This window comes from Poecile atricapillus, chromosome 27, assembly GCF_030490865.1.
Source record: "Poecile atricapillus isolate bPoeAtr1 chromosome 27, bPoeAtr1.hap1, whole genome shotgun sequence".
Classification (NCBI taxonomy): domain Eukaryota; kingdom Metazoa; phylum Chordata; class Aves; order Passeriformes; family Paridae; genus Poecile; species Poecile atricapillus.
This window is the reverse complement of record NC_081275.1, coordinates 4,620,365-4,632,213: the sequence shown is the minus strand read 5'-3', so window position 1 is coordinate 4,632,213 and position 11,849 is coordinate 4,620,365. Positions and strand designations below refer to the sequence as shown.

The 11,849-nt window shown below is 48.4% G+C and overlaps 1 protein-coding gene and 1 long non-coding RNA gene across 3 annotated transcripts in view; one reads left to right on the top strand and one right to left on the bottom strand.

The window, feature by feature from the left end:
* Positions 1 to 87: 87 nt before the first annotated feature.
* LOC131589016 (uncharacterized) lies at positions 88 to 1,335 on the bottom strand. The gene is made up of 2 exons (XR_009279686.1): positions 1,199 to 1,335; positions 88 to 420 (listed from the first exon to the last, which is right to left on the bottom strand). It is a non-coding gene; the product is annotated as an uncharacterized LOC131589016 (long non-coding RNA).
* Positions 1,336 to 1,636: 301 nt separating this feature from the next.
* The window catches only part of NSF (N-ethylmaleimide sensitive factor, vesicle fusing ATPase), a 73,275-nt gene continuing 63,062 nt past the window's right edge, over positions 1,637 to 11,849 (top strand). For both annotated transcript variants that reach the window (XM_058857962.1, XM_058857963.1), the window contains exon 1: positions 1,637 to 1,696. In XM_058857962.1, the coding sequence (XP_058713945.1) occupies positions 1,685 to 1,696 (12 nt within the window). In that variant the 5' untranslated portion in view covers positions 1,637 to 1,684. The remainder of the gene's footprint in view (positions 1,697 to 11,849) is intronic.

Sequence of the window (11,849 nt, the reverse complement as noted above, 5' to 3'; positions counted from 1 at the left end):
TCTCCTCAGTGCCAGTCTTCCATGGACCTGGCATTCCCCTCTGGGTCCCAGCTGATTCTGGTACTCACTCAAGGCAGTAACCAGCAGTTACAATCAGTATTAATATTTTATTATGCTGTCAAAGCCCACGCAGGAAGCTGCTATAACAAGTTTCCAATGCATTAAAGCTCCCAGGATATTTGGGTTGGCTTTGCAGACACCACTGAGCTTTGGGGTTGGAGTGCTTGTCATCACCTTCCTCAGAGCACAGCTGGGATCTCATCCCTGGCTGAACATCACACAGGGGGATGAGCTCTGTCACCTCTCAGCACCTCTCCTCCGGTGTGATCTGCTTCTCCAGAGCAAAGCACTGCTCCAAGACAATCCCCTCTGGATCCACATGCTGAAGCTGGAAGCTCTCAGTGCTCAGACAGGACCTGGCTGTGGGAGCAGAGCAGACACCGTGAGGTGAGCGATGGGCTGGAGGAGCCCTGAGATCCTCCCCAGGAATGAGCCATGTCCGGGTGTGACACTCCTGAGGGGTTTGGTGGCAGCTCTGAGCTCCCATTACCACACACCTGTGACTGTTATCACCAATATAAACAAACATTAGTGTCAGCCAGCTGCTGACGGATGGCAAGTCCAGGAAAACAGTTAAGCCATTAGATGTCATTGAAGGAGACCACAATGCCTGGTTTACAACAGCTGCTGTGCCTTGTGGTAGTTTGGCATTTAGGAAAAGAAGTGGGAAACCCACCACAGCCCTCTTTGGGGAAGGAACAGAATCAAAGCCAGATTAAAAATTAAATTAAAACAGAATTAAACTTTTAAAAAATATATACAATTAAAAATGTTAAATTATTATTGTAATAATAATTAAACTTTAAAAAAAATATACAATTAAAAATGTTAAATTATTATTATGTTTTACTATATATAAAAATATAGCATACTATATTAATACAATATTATAACATACAATATGCTACAATATATAATGTAATATATATTACAATGTACTGTATATAATGTGAATATTATCATTAATATATTAATATTACTATAAAATGATGATCAATTATTATAAACATTATTGATATTCGATTAAATTTATTTAATTATTATTAATTAAATATTATTTACTTAAAACGACATTAAAATAGAATTAAATAATTTAAAGAATTAAAGCAGGGCGCAGGGGCGGCCCGGCCCCGCTCACTCTCACACCATGGCGCTCGGCCCGTCCCGCTGCACCGCGGGATAGGGACCGGGACCGGGATTGGAACCGGGACTGGGACCAGCCGATCCCCTCCAGGTTGCCGTCGCGCTCCCGGCCGGGCACCGCCCGTGTCCCACCCTCGCCTCCCCCGAACCCGCGCTCGCCGCCCGCAGCATCCCCGGGAATACCGGGACCGCCCGGAGCCCTCGGCCCCGCCCACCCCTCGCCATCGACCAATCACCGCAGCTTTCCCGATGATTGACAGCAACACTCCCCGCCCCTCACAGCCAGGCCGATAGGCGGGTCGTTCAGTGACGCAACAGTCAGTGCCTTGAGCGGCGGGCGGAGCGACCAATGGAGAGCCAGAACGGCACAGGGGGCGTGGCCTCTCTACTCTCCAGGCCCCGCCCCCAGGCGCCGCGGCGCCTGCGCTGCACCGCCCCCTGGCGGCCGCGGGGAGGGCCTGTCGGTCGGCGCTGCGGCAACATGGCGGGGCGGGTAAGTGGGGGGGACACGGACCGGCCGCTATCGCCCATCCCCTGCTCCCTCCTCCGCTCCTGCTCCTCCCTGCGCCACCGCGGCTTTGGGAGCTTCTCACAGCCCCGCTGCCAGGAGGCTGCTCAGCTCTGGGGGGTCCCCCGGCTGTGCTGTGAGGCTGTGGTGACCCCCTCTTCCCCAGCGGTGTGGGGGTTCCTGACGGTCCTGTGAGGCTGTGGAGACCCCCCTGCCCAGTGGTGTGGGGGGCTGGGGTATCACCTCTCTCTCGTTGTTCCCCGGGGGCTTCGAGAGGTTGAGGTGACCTCTTGGTGATGTGGCTTGTGGGACAGGACTGGGGTTCCTTCAGGAGCCGGGGCAAGGCTGACCCGTCTCTCTGTGGGGCAGGATTTTAGGGTCCCTCAGGGGTGCTGTGAGACCCCGGCCGCCCCTTGGCAACGTGGGGTGTGGGACAGGACTGGGGGTTCCCTCAGGAGCACTGTGAGCCCGGGGTGACCCTCTCCATAGGGGTGTGAGGCAGGATTTAGGGTTCCCTAAGGGTGCCGTGAGGTTGTAGTGGTCTTGTGGGGTGCAGAGCTGGATTTTGGGGTTTCTTGGGGATGCTCAGAGGCTGTGGTGACCCCTTGGTGCTGTGAAATGAGCATCTAGGGCTCGCTCAGAAGTTGGGGTGCTGCCTCTCCCTGCGGTATGGGGCAGGATTGGGGGGTCTCCTGATGGTGCAGGGAAGCTCAGGGGTGTTGTGGTGCTGCTGTCAGGATTTAGGGTGTCCCAGGGTGCTGTGAAGCTCTCGTGACCCCTCTCCCTGTGGGCAGGGACCTTTCGGGATGCTGTGATAGGAGGTGATCCCTTGGTGCTTTGGGACATGGGGCAGAATTTTGGGATTCCTTGAGGGGCCTCTGTGGGTCCCCTGTCTCCACAGGGTATGCAGCAAGATTTTAGGGTCCCTAAAGGTGCTATGAGGCCCTGGTGACCCCTTGGTGCCCTGGAATATGTAGAGATTTTCTCCTGTAGGAACCAGCCAGGTGTCCACCTTTCATTGTGTGGAAAGACCTTTAGGGCTGTGCAATGGTTTTATTCTGTATTAATTGAAAAGATAAAAAAATGCCTTATTCGTGATAGATCACATCAGCAAGTGGCCAGAAAGGCTTTAAAATGGGAAGGAACAGCCTTGTCTGTGAAATCCCTTCTCGTGGTGCCTGCACATCCTTTCTTTTTCAGGTGTCCAGGTGCTGCAGGATGTGTTTGGATTGCTCTGCTCTTTGCCAGGAGCTCAGTCATGCTTTGCTGGGTATCAGCTTGGGAAAGTCACATTTTTCATTAGTGCTTGCCTCTCTGGAGTCTTGTCTCTAGGCCAAGTAATTCAGTGGTTGAAATGCTGAGGAATTGGTTTTCCACGTGTTTTTTGCATTGTGCTGGGCTGGGGGATGGAGGGCAGTTGGTGCAGTGCTGTGGTGCAGAGCAGGGGTGAGAAGTCTGGCCCGGTGACGTGCTGTGCATCACAGGTGCTCCAGTGCCACCCCTGAAATGTGCTGAGTAATTGAGAAAAACCCCACGTTTTGTGGTCTGTCTCTCCTTAAGAGCTTTTCCTCTGTCCCTGCTCCAGATTCTTGGTCTCACCTTCTTCCTTGCACCCCTTTTTCTTCATCTCACCCTTTACGCTAACCCAGGGAAATCTGTGAGCCCTGCCTGGCTTTTTTCAGCTTTCTATTGCCCAGAACAGGAGCCCCATGCTCTGGTCAGTGGTAAGATGGTTTTACCTGCACTGGACGTGCTTCTGAGACTCCCTGGGCCTAAACCAACCCAGCTGCAGTTGTCTTGCCTTGGCTCTGCTCCTCTGAGCCCTCGCAGCTGTGTCCTCAGGGAGCACCGTGGTGCATGCTCTGAGTGCTGGGATTGGTGACTGGGGATGTGGGGAGGAAGGAGAACGCTTTATTCTTCAACTTTATTCTTCTGCTTTGAGCTTTTCTGCTACTAAAAACCCGAGAAAATGTGCCTTTATTTGACCAGCTTGGAAGCCTGCTGAAGGAAAGGGGGATTTATGTGAATTTAAAGGAAAGATTGATGCTTAGTTGCCTCCTAATCTGGCAGTTGGATGGGTGATGCTCTCCTTGTGTTATCAGGAAGCTTCTTAGTATTCAGTGTTTTCATGATTTGCCTGCAAATGCAGTTGTTGCAGAACTATCAGGTTATTTAATGCTGCAAAGAGAGTCCTTAAGCTGAGTGTTCCATCTCACTCTCCAAGCTGGGTCTGATCCTTCAGTTGCTTTCCACGTGAGTTACCGAGGGAGCTGCCTGCTCCTTCCAGCTGGCCCGTGGGCCAGCAGCAGCGCTGGGGAGGGTGAGGAGCAGGGGGAGCAGGCAGCAGCGCCCGCTCGGGCTGCGACACCGGGGCTGTGTCGGGGTAAACACGGAACACTTGGTGGGAGGATGGAGGTGTGTGATATCTCCAGGCACAACAGGTGAGGCTGATGCTGCAACACAGGTGCTGTTCTGTTGTCAGCGTTTTTAACAGGTGCTTCAACCTGCAGGATGGGAAGAGGAGCTTCAGTGACTCCTCCTGCCCTGCAAATCTGTTCTGCAATGCATTCAGAGCTTAATCTCTTTTATTGGACTCGTGTGATTTGATTTGTGCTTGTACATTCTCACAGGGAAAAATGAATGGCTGTCCTGATGTACTAGAGAGACAAAATATTTAAACTTCTAGTAACATTTTGAATAATTCAGGTGAATGATAAGCCAAATCTGATTAATGGTGTGATGCTGTTTCAGGTGTGTTACTCTGCTCTCCTAATTGCACTGGGTCTCTCCATGGCAAGGAAGAGATGGTGATTAGCAGTGATTGAAGTTTACAGGAAAAACAGTTTATGATGATTAGAAATAATGGCTGTTTCTGTAATAATTTATTCTGTGTCTCTGCATGGGGATCATTAGGCATGCAGGCAGAGCAGTGAGGCATCTGCAGGAGAGGGAATGGTTGGAAGCTGCTGTGTCTGTAGCTGGTTATGCACCTCTTGTACCAAGTGGACCCCTGGAAGTTCACTGGCGCTGTCTGTAACTAATTGATTTGAACTACATCAGGAATTAGTTCCCAAAGGGATCTAGAAAGGCCTATGATTCCTGTGCCTTGTTCCAGTGAGTGTCAAGCTGTGGATCCAGCACAATCTGTATTTCTGCCTGTGTCTGCACAGGCTGGAGAGCTCCATGGGACTGGGCTGGGGCAGGTGGCAGGGCTGCACACACCCTGTGTGGATGTTGGTGAGGATCCCTCAGCAGAGACACCGGTGTGGTTTTCTTTAAGGAATATGAGTTTTGTGATAGCTGAACTTGTGTAACTGTTCATGGTTAGAAATAATGGCTGTTTTAGGGGGTGTCACTGGTGTAGCACACACATTTTTGTTCCTCTGCTGCTTGGGGGTCCTTTGGGGCAGTGTTGCCTTTAGCCCAGTGAGAGCAGATTCTGGCCTGTTGGCTCCTCAGAAGAGATTCCCTCTGTGTTGGGTTGGAAATGGTTTTGGATTCACTCAGGTGTGGATGGTGTCTGATGCTGCAGGTGCTGTCACTCCTCTCGAGAGCCTGAGCACGGGGTCCTGCTGGCATCTGGTGACACCAGGTGTCCAATCCAGAGGTGCAGCAGGAGTGGGAAGGTGGTGAAGAACAGATGGAGTCCTTTGGTGTTCTGTGGTGCCAAAGGCATTGCTGACCTAACCCTGCTCTCTTGTGCTTCCTGCAGCCAGCACAGATCCCAGGATGGTTTGTGTTGGAAGGGACCTTAAACCCACCCAGTGCCACCCCTGCCATGGCAGGGACACCTTTCACTGTCCCAGGTTGCTTCAAGCCCTGTCCAGCCTGGCCTTGGGCACTGCCAGGGATCCTGGGGCAGCCACAGCTGCTCTGGGCACCTGTGCCAGGGCCTGCCCACCCTCACAGGGAACAATTCCTTCCTAACATTTAATCCATAAATATATACATTTAATACATACATATTTATGTATTTAATAAATAAATATAAACATTTAATCCATAAATATGTGCATATATCCATAAATATATAAATATAATAATATACCTGAAACAGTGCTAGACAATTAATAACATTTGGCTTATTATTAGCTTGACTTGTTTAAAAATACTTAAAATGTAGACAGTGTGGTTTTAGGTTGGATGGTTTGGTAAGGACTTTGAAGTAATGGGGTCTAGACTTTATGTTTATGGATTAAAGCTGTAAGGTGATTTCTGATAACATATGGAACCAGCCTTCAGAGATGCAGGCGTTGTCAGGCAACTAAAGAAACGTTTATGAATCAACTTAGTTCCTTCTTGCAGCCTGGTACTGTTCCTGCTATCGTCACTTAGTTTTTTTTAGTGTTTCCTAGTGTGTAATATGAAGAAATGGGTTTTTAGCAATGTTTCAGGGAAATGAGAGAAAACTCTATCTGAATCTCTGTTTCTGTGATCACTTCTGCAATCTCATAACTGTCTTGTGAAATCATCACAAATCAACTTGTGGCCTGCTTTCAGGACTTCTGCCTTGCTGAATTATTTAAAATAAAGTCACATAATTTGTTAAAAACTCTAAAATTATTTAGAATAAAATTTTGATGACCATGTGAATGTTGGTGGGCATGGGATATATGTCCCTGTCATCTTTGATTCATTTGTTGCTTGGCTCAGTATTGTAGAAGCAGTGTGTCCTAAGCTTGTGCTTAAAAGGTCACTGCCAAAGGGAGATGTCAATGCTGCCTCTCCATCTCCAGTTTTTGGGGTGCTGGTGTGTCACACCTCTTCTGTTATGTGGACCTGCCAGAATATTTAAACTTAGGTAATATTTTTTTTTTAGTAGGAAAAACTCTTGTAAAAAAGTCAGAGAATCTTTTTGAGGATCACTTAAAATATTAATTTCTTAAGTATTACTTTTAAACTTTTGTTTTCCCCAGAGCACTGCAAGATCTCTTTTCCCCTCTTGCTCTGGGTTCTGTGCCTTAGACCACAGAGGTAATTCAGGAGAAGACCCCGAGGCTCAAGATAAACCCTGATTGAATTCGGAAGAAGTTCTGGCATAAAATCAGATTATCTTGAGTCCACAGAAAAGCAGTCCCTAGAAAGTAGTGGCACTTCTGTTGTGCTGAATTACCCACCAGGCAGGACATAGTTTCAGTGCAATGAAATTACCATTGATTCCTATGAAAACAGCTAGAATGTAGATCCCCATGTCATGGAGTGATCTTTCTTTGATTCTGGGTTGGTGGACATGTTCAGGTGCCCTCACAAGTGCAGAATGAGCTTTAGGGAGAGCTGATGCAGCCACTGCCCTGAGCAGTGGGACAGAGATCTTGGGAACTGCAGTAGCTTTTAGAGGGATGAGGTTCAGCCTGGGGGCTCTGCAGGATGCTGTCTCACATCAGGGAGGTTCTCTGGCAGAGACCAGAGTTTTGTGATGAAACACCCATATTGACCATCTCCAGAAGGTTTTCAGACCCCCAGGAATTGGAGAGCAGTGTTGGAGAAGGTCTGTGAACAAAAAAAGCCAAATAAGAAACCCAGTTGCTAAAATTAATGGAAGAGCTTCCGGTGCAGTGCCCTGGAACCGTGTCTGAGCCAGCTGATTGTGCTGCTGCTCATAAACCAAGGCTGGGTAAGCAGCTCCTCAGGCACTCCTGCTCTGCTCCTTCCTGTGCAGGCACATCCTGCCCTCAGGGAGGTCAGAGGTTTGAAGTATGAAGAGATTTAACACGTTCCTCCAGTCTCCTGGGATGCAATAAAGCAGTGACCTTCTATCAGAAAATCTGGAGTAATTGATGCCCTGGAGTTGTGTCATGTGCTTTTTGTGTAAAAAATAGAGCAATACTTGAAGCTGCTGCATCCTGAGCTGCTGATGACTGGGTGGTGTTTGGTACATCAGAGTCGTGGGGAGTTCAGTGGCTGGGCTGAGCTGTAAATCCTCAGGGACAGCAACACCCTGGGCTTTCACAGGGCAAATTCCAAGGGGGATATTTTTAACATTAACATGTATTCACATTGTCCCTTAAATAAATGGGATGAAATTTGCATCCCTGAGGTGTCCTCACTGCTCCTGTGGCAAAATCCTGTGACCTGCATCCCAGGCCCACAGCTTACTCTGGTGGTGTGGTGGTTCATTCCCTTGGAATTCTTCAAAGATGTTTAGATGCAACCCAACAAGCAACAATTCCCTGTAATTAAATTGATGATCCTGGCTTGAGAAAGGAATGTGAAGTAACATTCACTCAAAAAATGGATGTGTTAATTAAAATGCACATATCCTGGGTCATTATTGCTTAATAGGAAGGTGGAGCTGCTGGTCCTGCTGAGCTGTCAGCTCCCTAGTTCTGTGGCACAGCAGCTCAGGTCCAGGTGTATTTCCTAAAGTCACTGATCATATTGTGAAGAGCTGATTTGGAGAAGGACATCTTAGGGCAGAGCAAACTGTGTAACTCGACTGCAGATCCTCTGCTTGGGGAAGCTCTCCTTTAGCACTCTTGTTTCTCCTGCTCTGATGGATCAGGCAAACCCTTGGATCTCTTTGTTCTTGGGACTGTAAATTGTGTTTCTCCTGATGTTGGCAAATACTGGCAATAGCAGAGCCAGATTCCCAAAGCTGTGAGCACCTGGTTAACTGCAGGTGAACAACGCTGGAGTGACAGAGCCACCCCTGCAGATCTGAGTTCATTTCAACTTTGCAAACCAAGGGAAGTGGCAGTAAAACCCAATATCCTTCATGTGTGGGAGAGGCCCTCCTGCCCTGATAAAGTGGCTCTGGAGTGCCAGGACAGGCAGTAATTTCCAGATTCAGACCCAGAGAACACAGGGCTGCTGTCAGAGAAACAGGGAAATGTGTTGAGTGTTTGATAAAGAGTGCCCAGTGAGGAGTGTCTGCTGTCTCCTGCTGCCCATCTGAGCTCTTGCCAGACAAGGACGTTACTGCTGCCACGGGCAGACAATGCAGGGAGAACATTCCCTGTTTCATTTCCAGCCCTGAGTGGTGCGGGAGGTGCTGATGGGAGCTCTTCCCTCTCTCCTCTGAGCTGTTTCAGCCCTGGCTTCATAAAAAATGTGAATATTAGTTCTGAGATTTTAGCTTCCCAATACGTTCCTCTTTATTAGGAGAAGAAAATTGGTATTTCTGAGTTAGTTGTCAAGAGAGAATGCAGCTCCTTCCTGAAGAGAATAAAAACTTCCAGCAAACAAACAGAGGTCATGTAGAGCAGGTGGAATGGTCAGGCCTGAGCAGTGAGTCAGGGCTGTGTTCCAGGGACAGCAGCTTATCCTGCCAGCACAGCCACTGCAGGTCTGGAAAGGCCTGTCTGGCCAGGCCTGCTGGTCCAAAAAGTTCCTTGTAGGTTGATCTCTTGTGGCTGCAGAAGTATGGAAGCTTTATTCAATATTTTTTTGGCATGTCCAGAAAAACCCTCTGCAAGCTGCTAAACTTCCCTAGTTAATTTTCAAAATTATTTAGAACCACAGCATTTAGGACAACTTGTGTTCCTGAGTCCCTGATTATGACATCATGTTGTTATTCCTTTTATGAATATTACAGAATTGTTCTTTATAGGAGCCTTGGTTTTGTCTTTACTGTTTCTCCCTGTGACATAACCAGATTCCCCTCCAGGTCAGGAATCCACTCTTACCTGCCAGCCAGGAGCTCTGCTGGTGTTGCTGTTTTATTCCCATTTTTGTTTTATGCTGTTTTGTGCCCTTCAGTGTTGAGTTGTTGCTCAGCTCTGTGGTGTGTTGTGGCTGTGTGGCTGTAGGGAGCAGGCACAGTCCTTGGGCTCCCCTGTGCTGGGAGTTTGGTTGGTGCTGAGCCAGCTCTGCAGCTCATCCTCCTGCTGGAGCTGCTGGTTGTCCCCTGTGTGCAGCCCCAGGTGTAACATCCACCTCGGCTCCTGGTGTCCTTGGATCCAGAGACGGAGGCAGAGCTGTGTGCGTGTGTTTTCTGTCAGGAGCATACTCCTGGATAATGTGTAGGATCTGTGATTCATCATGTCAGTTCCCTGTTTATCTTCAGAGCTCCTTTGACATCATAATTCTTCCTGTCAGTATTCAAACTTCGTTTTATTGGCAGACTCGTGGTGGTGAGTGTTTGATTTGGAGTCAGCCATGGTTCCACACAGCCCACAGAGGTGCCTCTGCTTGGGCTCTGGGGAGTGGACTGAACTGCTTCCCAGGAATTACACCTGCACAGGTGGCTCTCTGCCCTCTCTGGGTGGTGATGCTCTGGGCTCAGGGAGATTTTCTGGCCCAACAGCTGTTACAGGAAAGCTTTTTGGGTGTTTTTTGGAGCAGGGAATCCCCATCTCAATGCAGCTGGCAGTGGGCTCTGCTTGGGAAATGGAAATGTCTAGTACCCAGAGCTGTCATGTTTCCTAACACTCCTCTGCCAACACCTGTGTGCCAGGAATTCCATCTCTGTGCACTTGCATATACATGGGATGTGTATCTGTGTCTGTTTTACACAAAGGAGATTTTTAAACATGCAATACTTGAACAATATTTGTCTTGTACAAACCATGTGAGAACAGAGCACAGAGCCAAACCTGCCTCAGCTTTAGAGGCTGTTCCATAATCTCTTGCTCAGCATTAGGAAGTGAAATGAGTTCAGATGTCTTGGATGAGGAGCATCTCTGCCTTAGTACTTAATGTTTCAGCTCTTCTCAGTACCAGCTGTCAGCAGTGCACTTCAGTCATTACCACCACCTTACCTCTGTGGGGAGAAACGTTTTACCTTGGCTTCCTCTACCATCAGCCTTAATGATTCACAAGAGGTGAATTTACAAAACACAAAAGGTGTGGTTTATGTATGTGTGAAAATATCCCAAGGTTTGGACTTGAATGATCTCCAAAGGGCCCTTCCAACCCCAACTATTCTGTGATTTTGTGAACATGTGAGTTTCTTATTTTCTGTGGAGGAAAATGAGTCCTTGCAGCTTTGGGGGAAAAAAAAAAATCTCAGAAAGATCAGATGTTAGGATGGTTGTTTCTATTATGTTTGTTCTTCAGGGCAACTTTTTTTTGTAAAAATAAAATATGCCAGTGTCATTAAGCCTCCTGGGTTTTGAGGCAATGTTACTGCTTTGTCACAAACCCAGAGGTGGAGTCCTTCACGTTTGTCTCTCAGAGTGAGATTTATCAGTGCATCATATGATCTTGTTTTCCTCTTGGCAGACAGAAGGAATGCTGGAACAGGCCTCTGCACAGGCCTGGGTTTAATAGCAGGTGCTGCCTGGCTGATGTTGGATGATAGATGCTGTAGGGAATGGTTTAACAGTGTGCAGTCACCTCCTTAGGACTGTGCTGTCCTTGGAGTCTCCTCTTTGCATAAATCAGAACAATACCTGGAGGCAGGGAAGATTTCTTTTGCCTAATTTAACCCCAATTTGCCTTCTTTAAGCCAAATATATCCATGTTGTGGATGTGGGTGTAGCAGCAGCCTGTGAGGGTGTATGGGTCACCTCCAGCCTGGCAGTGCCAGTGGGTAACAGCAGTGGTGGCATCTAGTGTCACCTGCAGGAGCTTGCTTTCTGTTTTTTTAGAGCTGTCTTGCCTGGTTGCCAGCAGTAACCTGCCAGTTTGCTTAAAATTAGTTTGTGTAAATCTACTTTGAGATTCCTAGGAATACTCCCAAGGATTTTTCTGCCCCTATACCCTGATGTGGTGTGTTAGTGCTGGCAGTGGGTGTGGGATGGGAGAAGGGCAGGTCCTGGGAGTCCTTGTGCTGCTGTCCTGGGAAGCTGGAACCCAAAATGCAAGAGTTTAAAGTGTTCCTGACAGCAACACCACTGGCATATGCCAGCCATGTGTTCCAGCCCTGGACTGCTGCATTTATGCCAAGAAAGCTTCCTCAGGAGCAGCCTGTGCCCATGTCCTGGCTGTGACAGCTCAGCCGCTTGACAGAGACAAGGAATGGATCCTTGTCTCTGGAATGGATCCCTGGGAGCAGCAGCTCTGGGATATGAGCTCTGCAGGGAGGGCAGGTAAGAGGAAGCCCCTGCAGCTCCCTACAGCAGCGTGTTCCTCCTTCCTGCCTGGGTGATTTCCAGTTTAATCATCACCACTTCCGTGACCAGATTTCCTTGAGCCTTGTGGAACTCCATGCCCAGGAGTGACACCCCTGTCTTTCAGCTGTGTGATGTTAAAACAT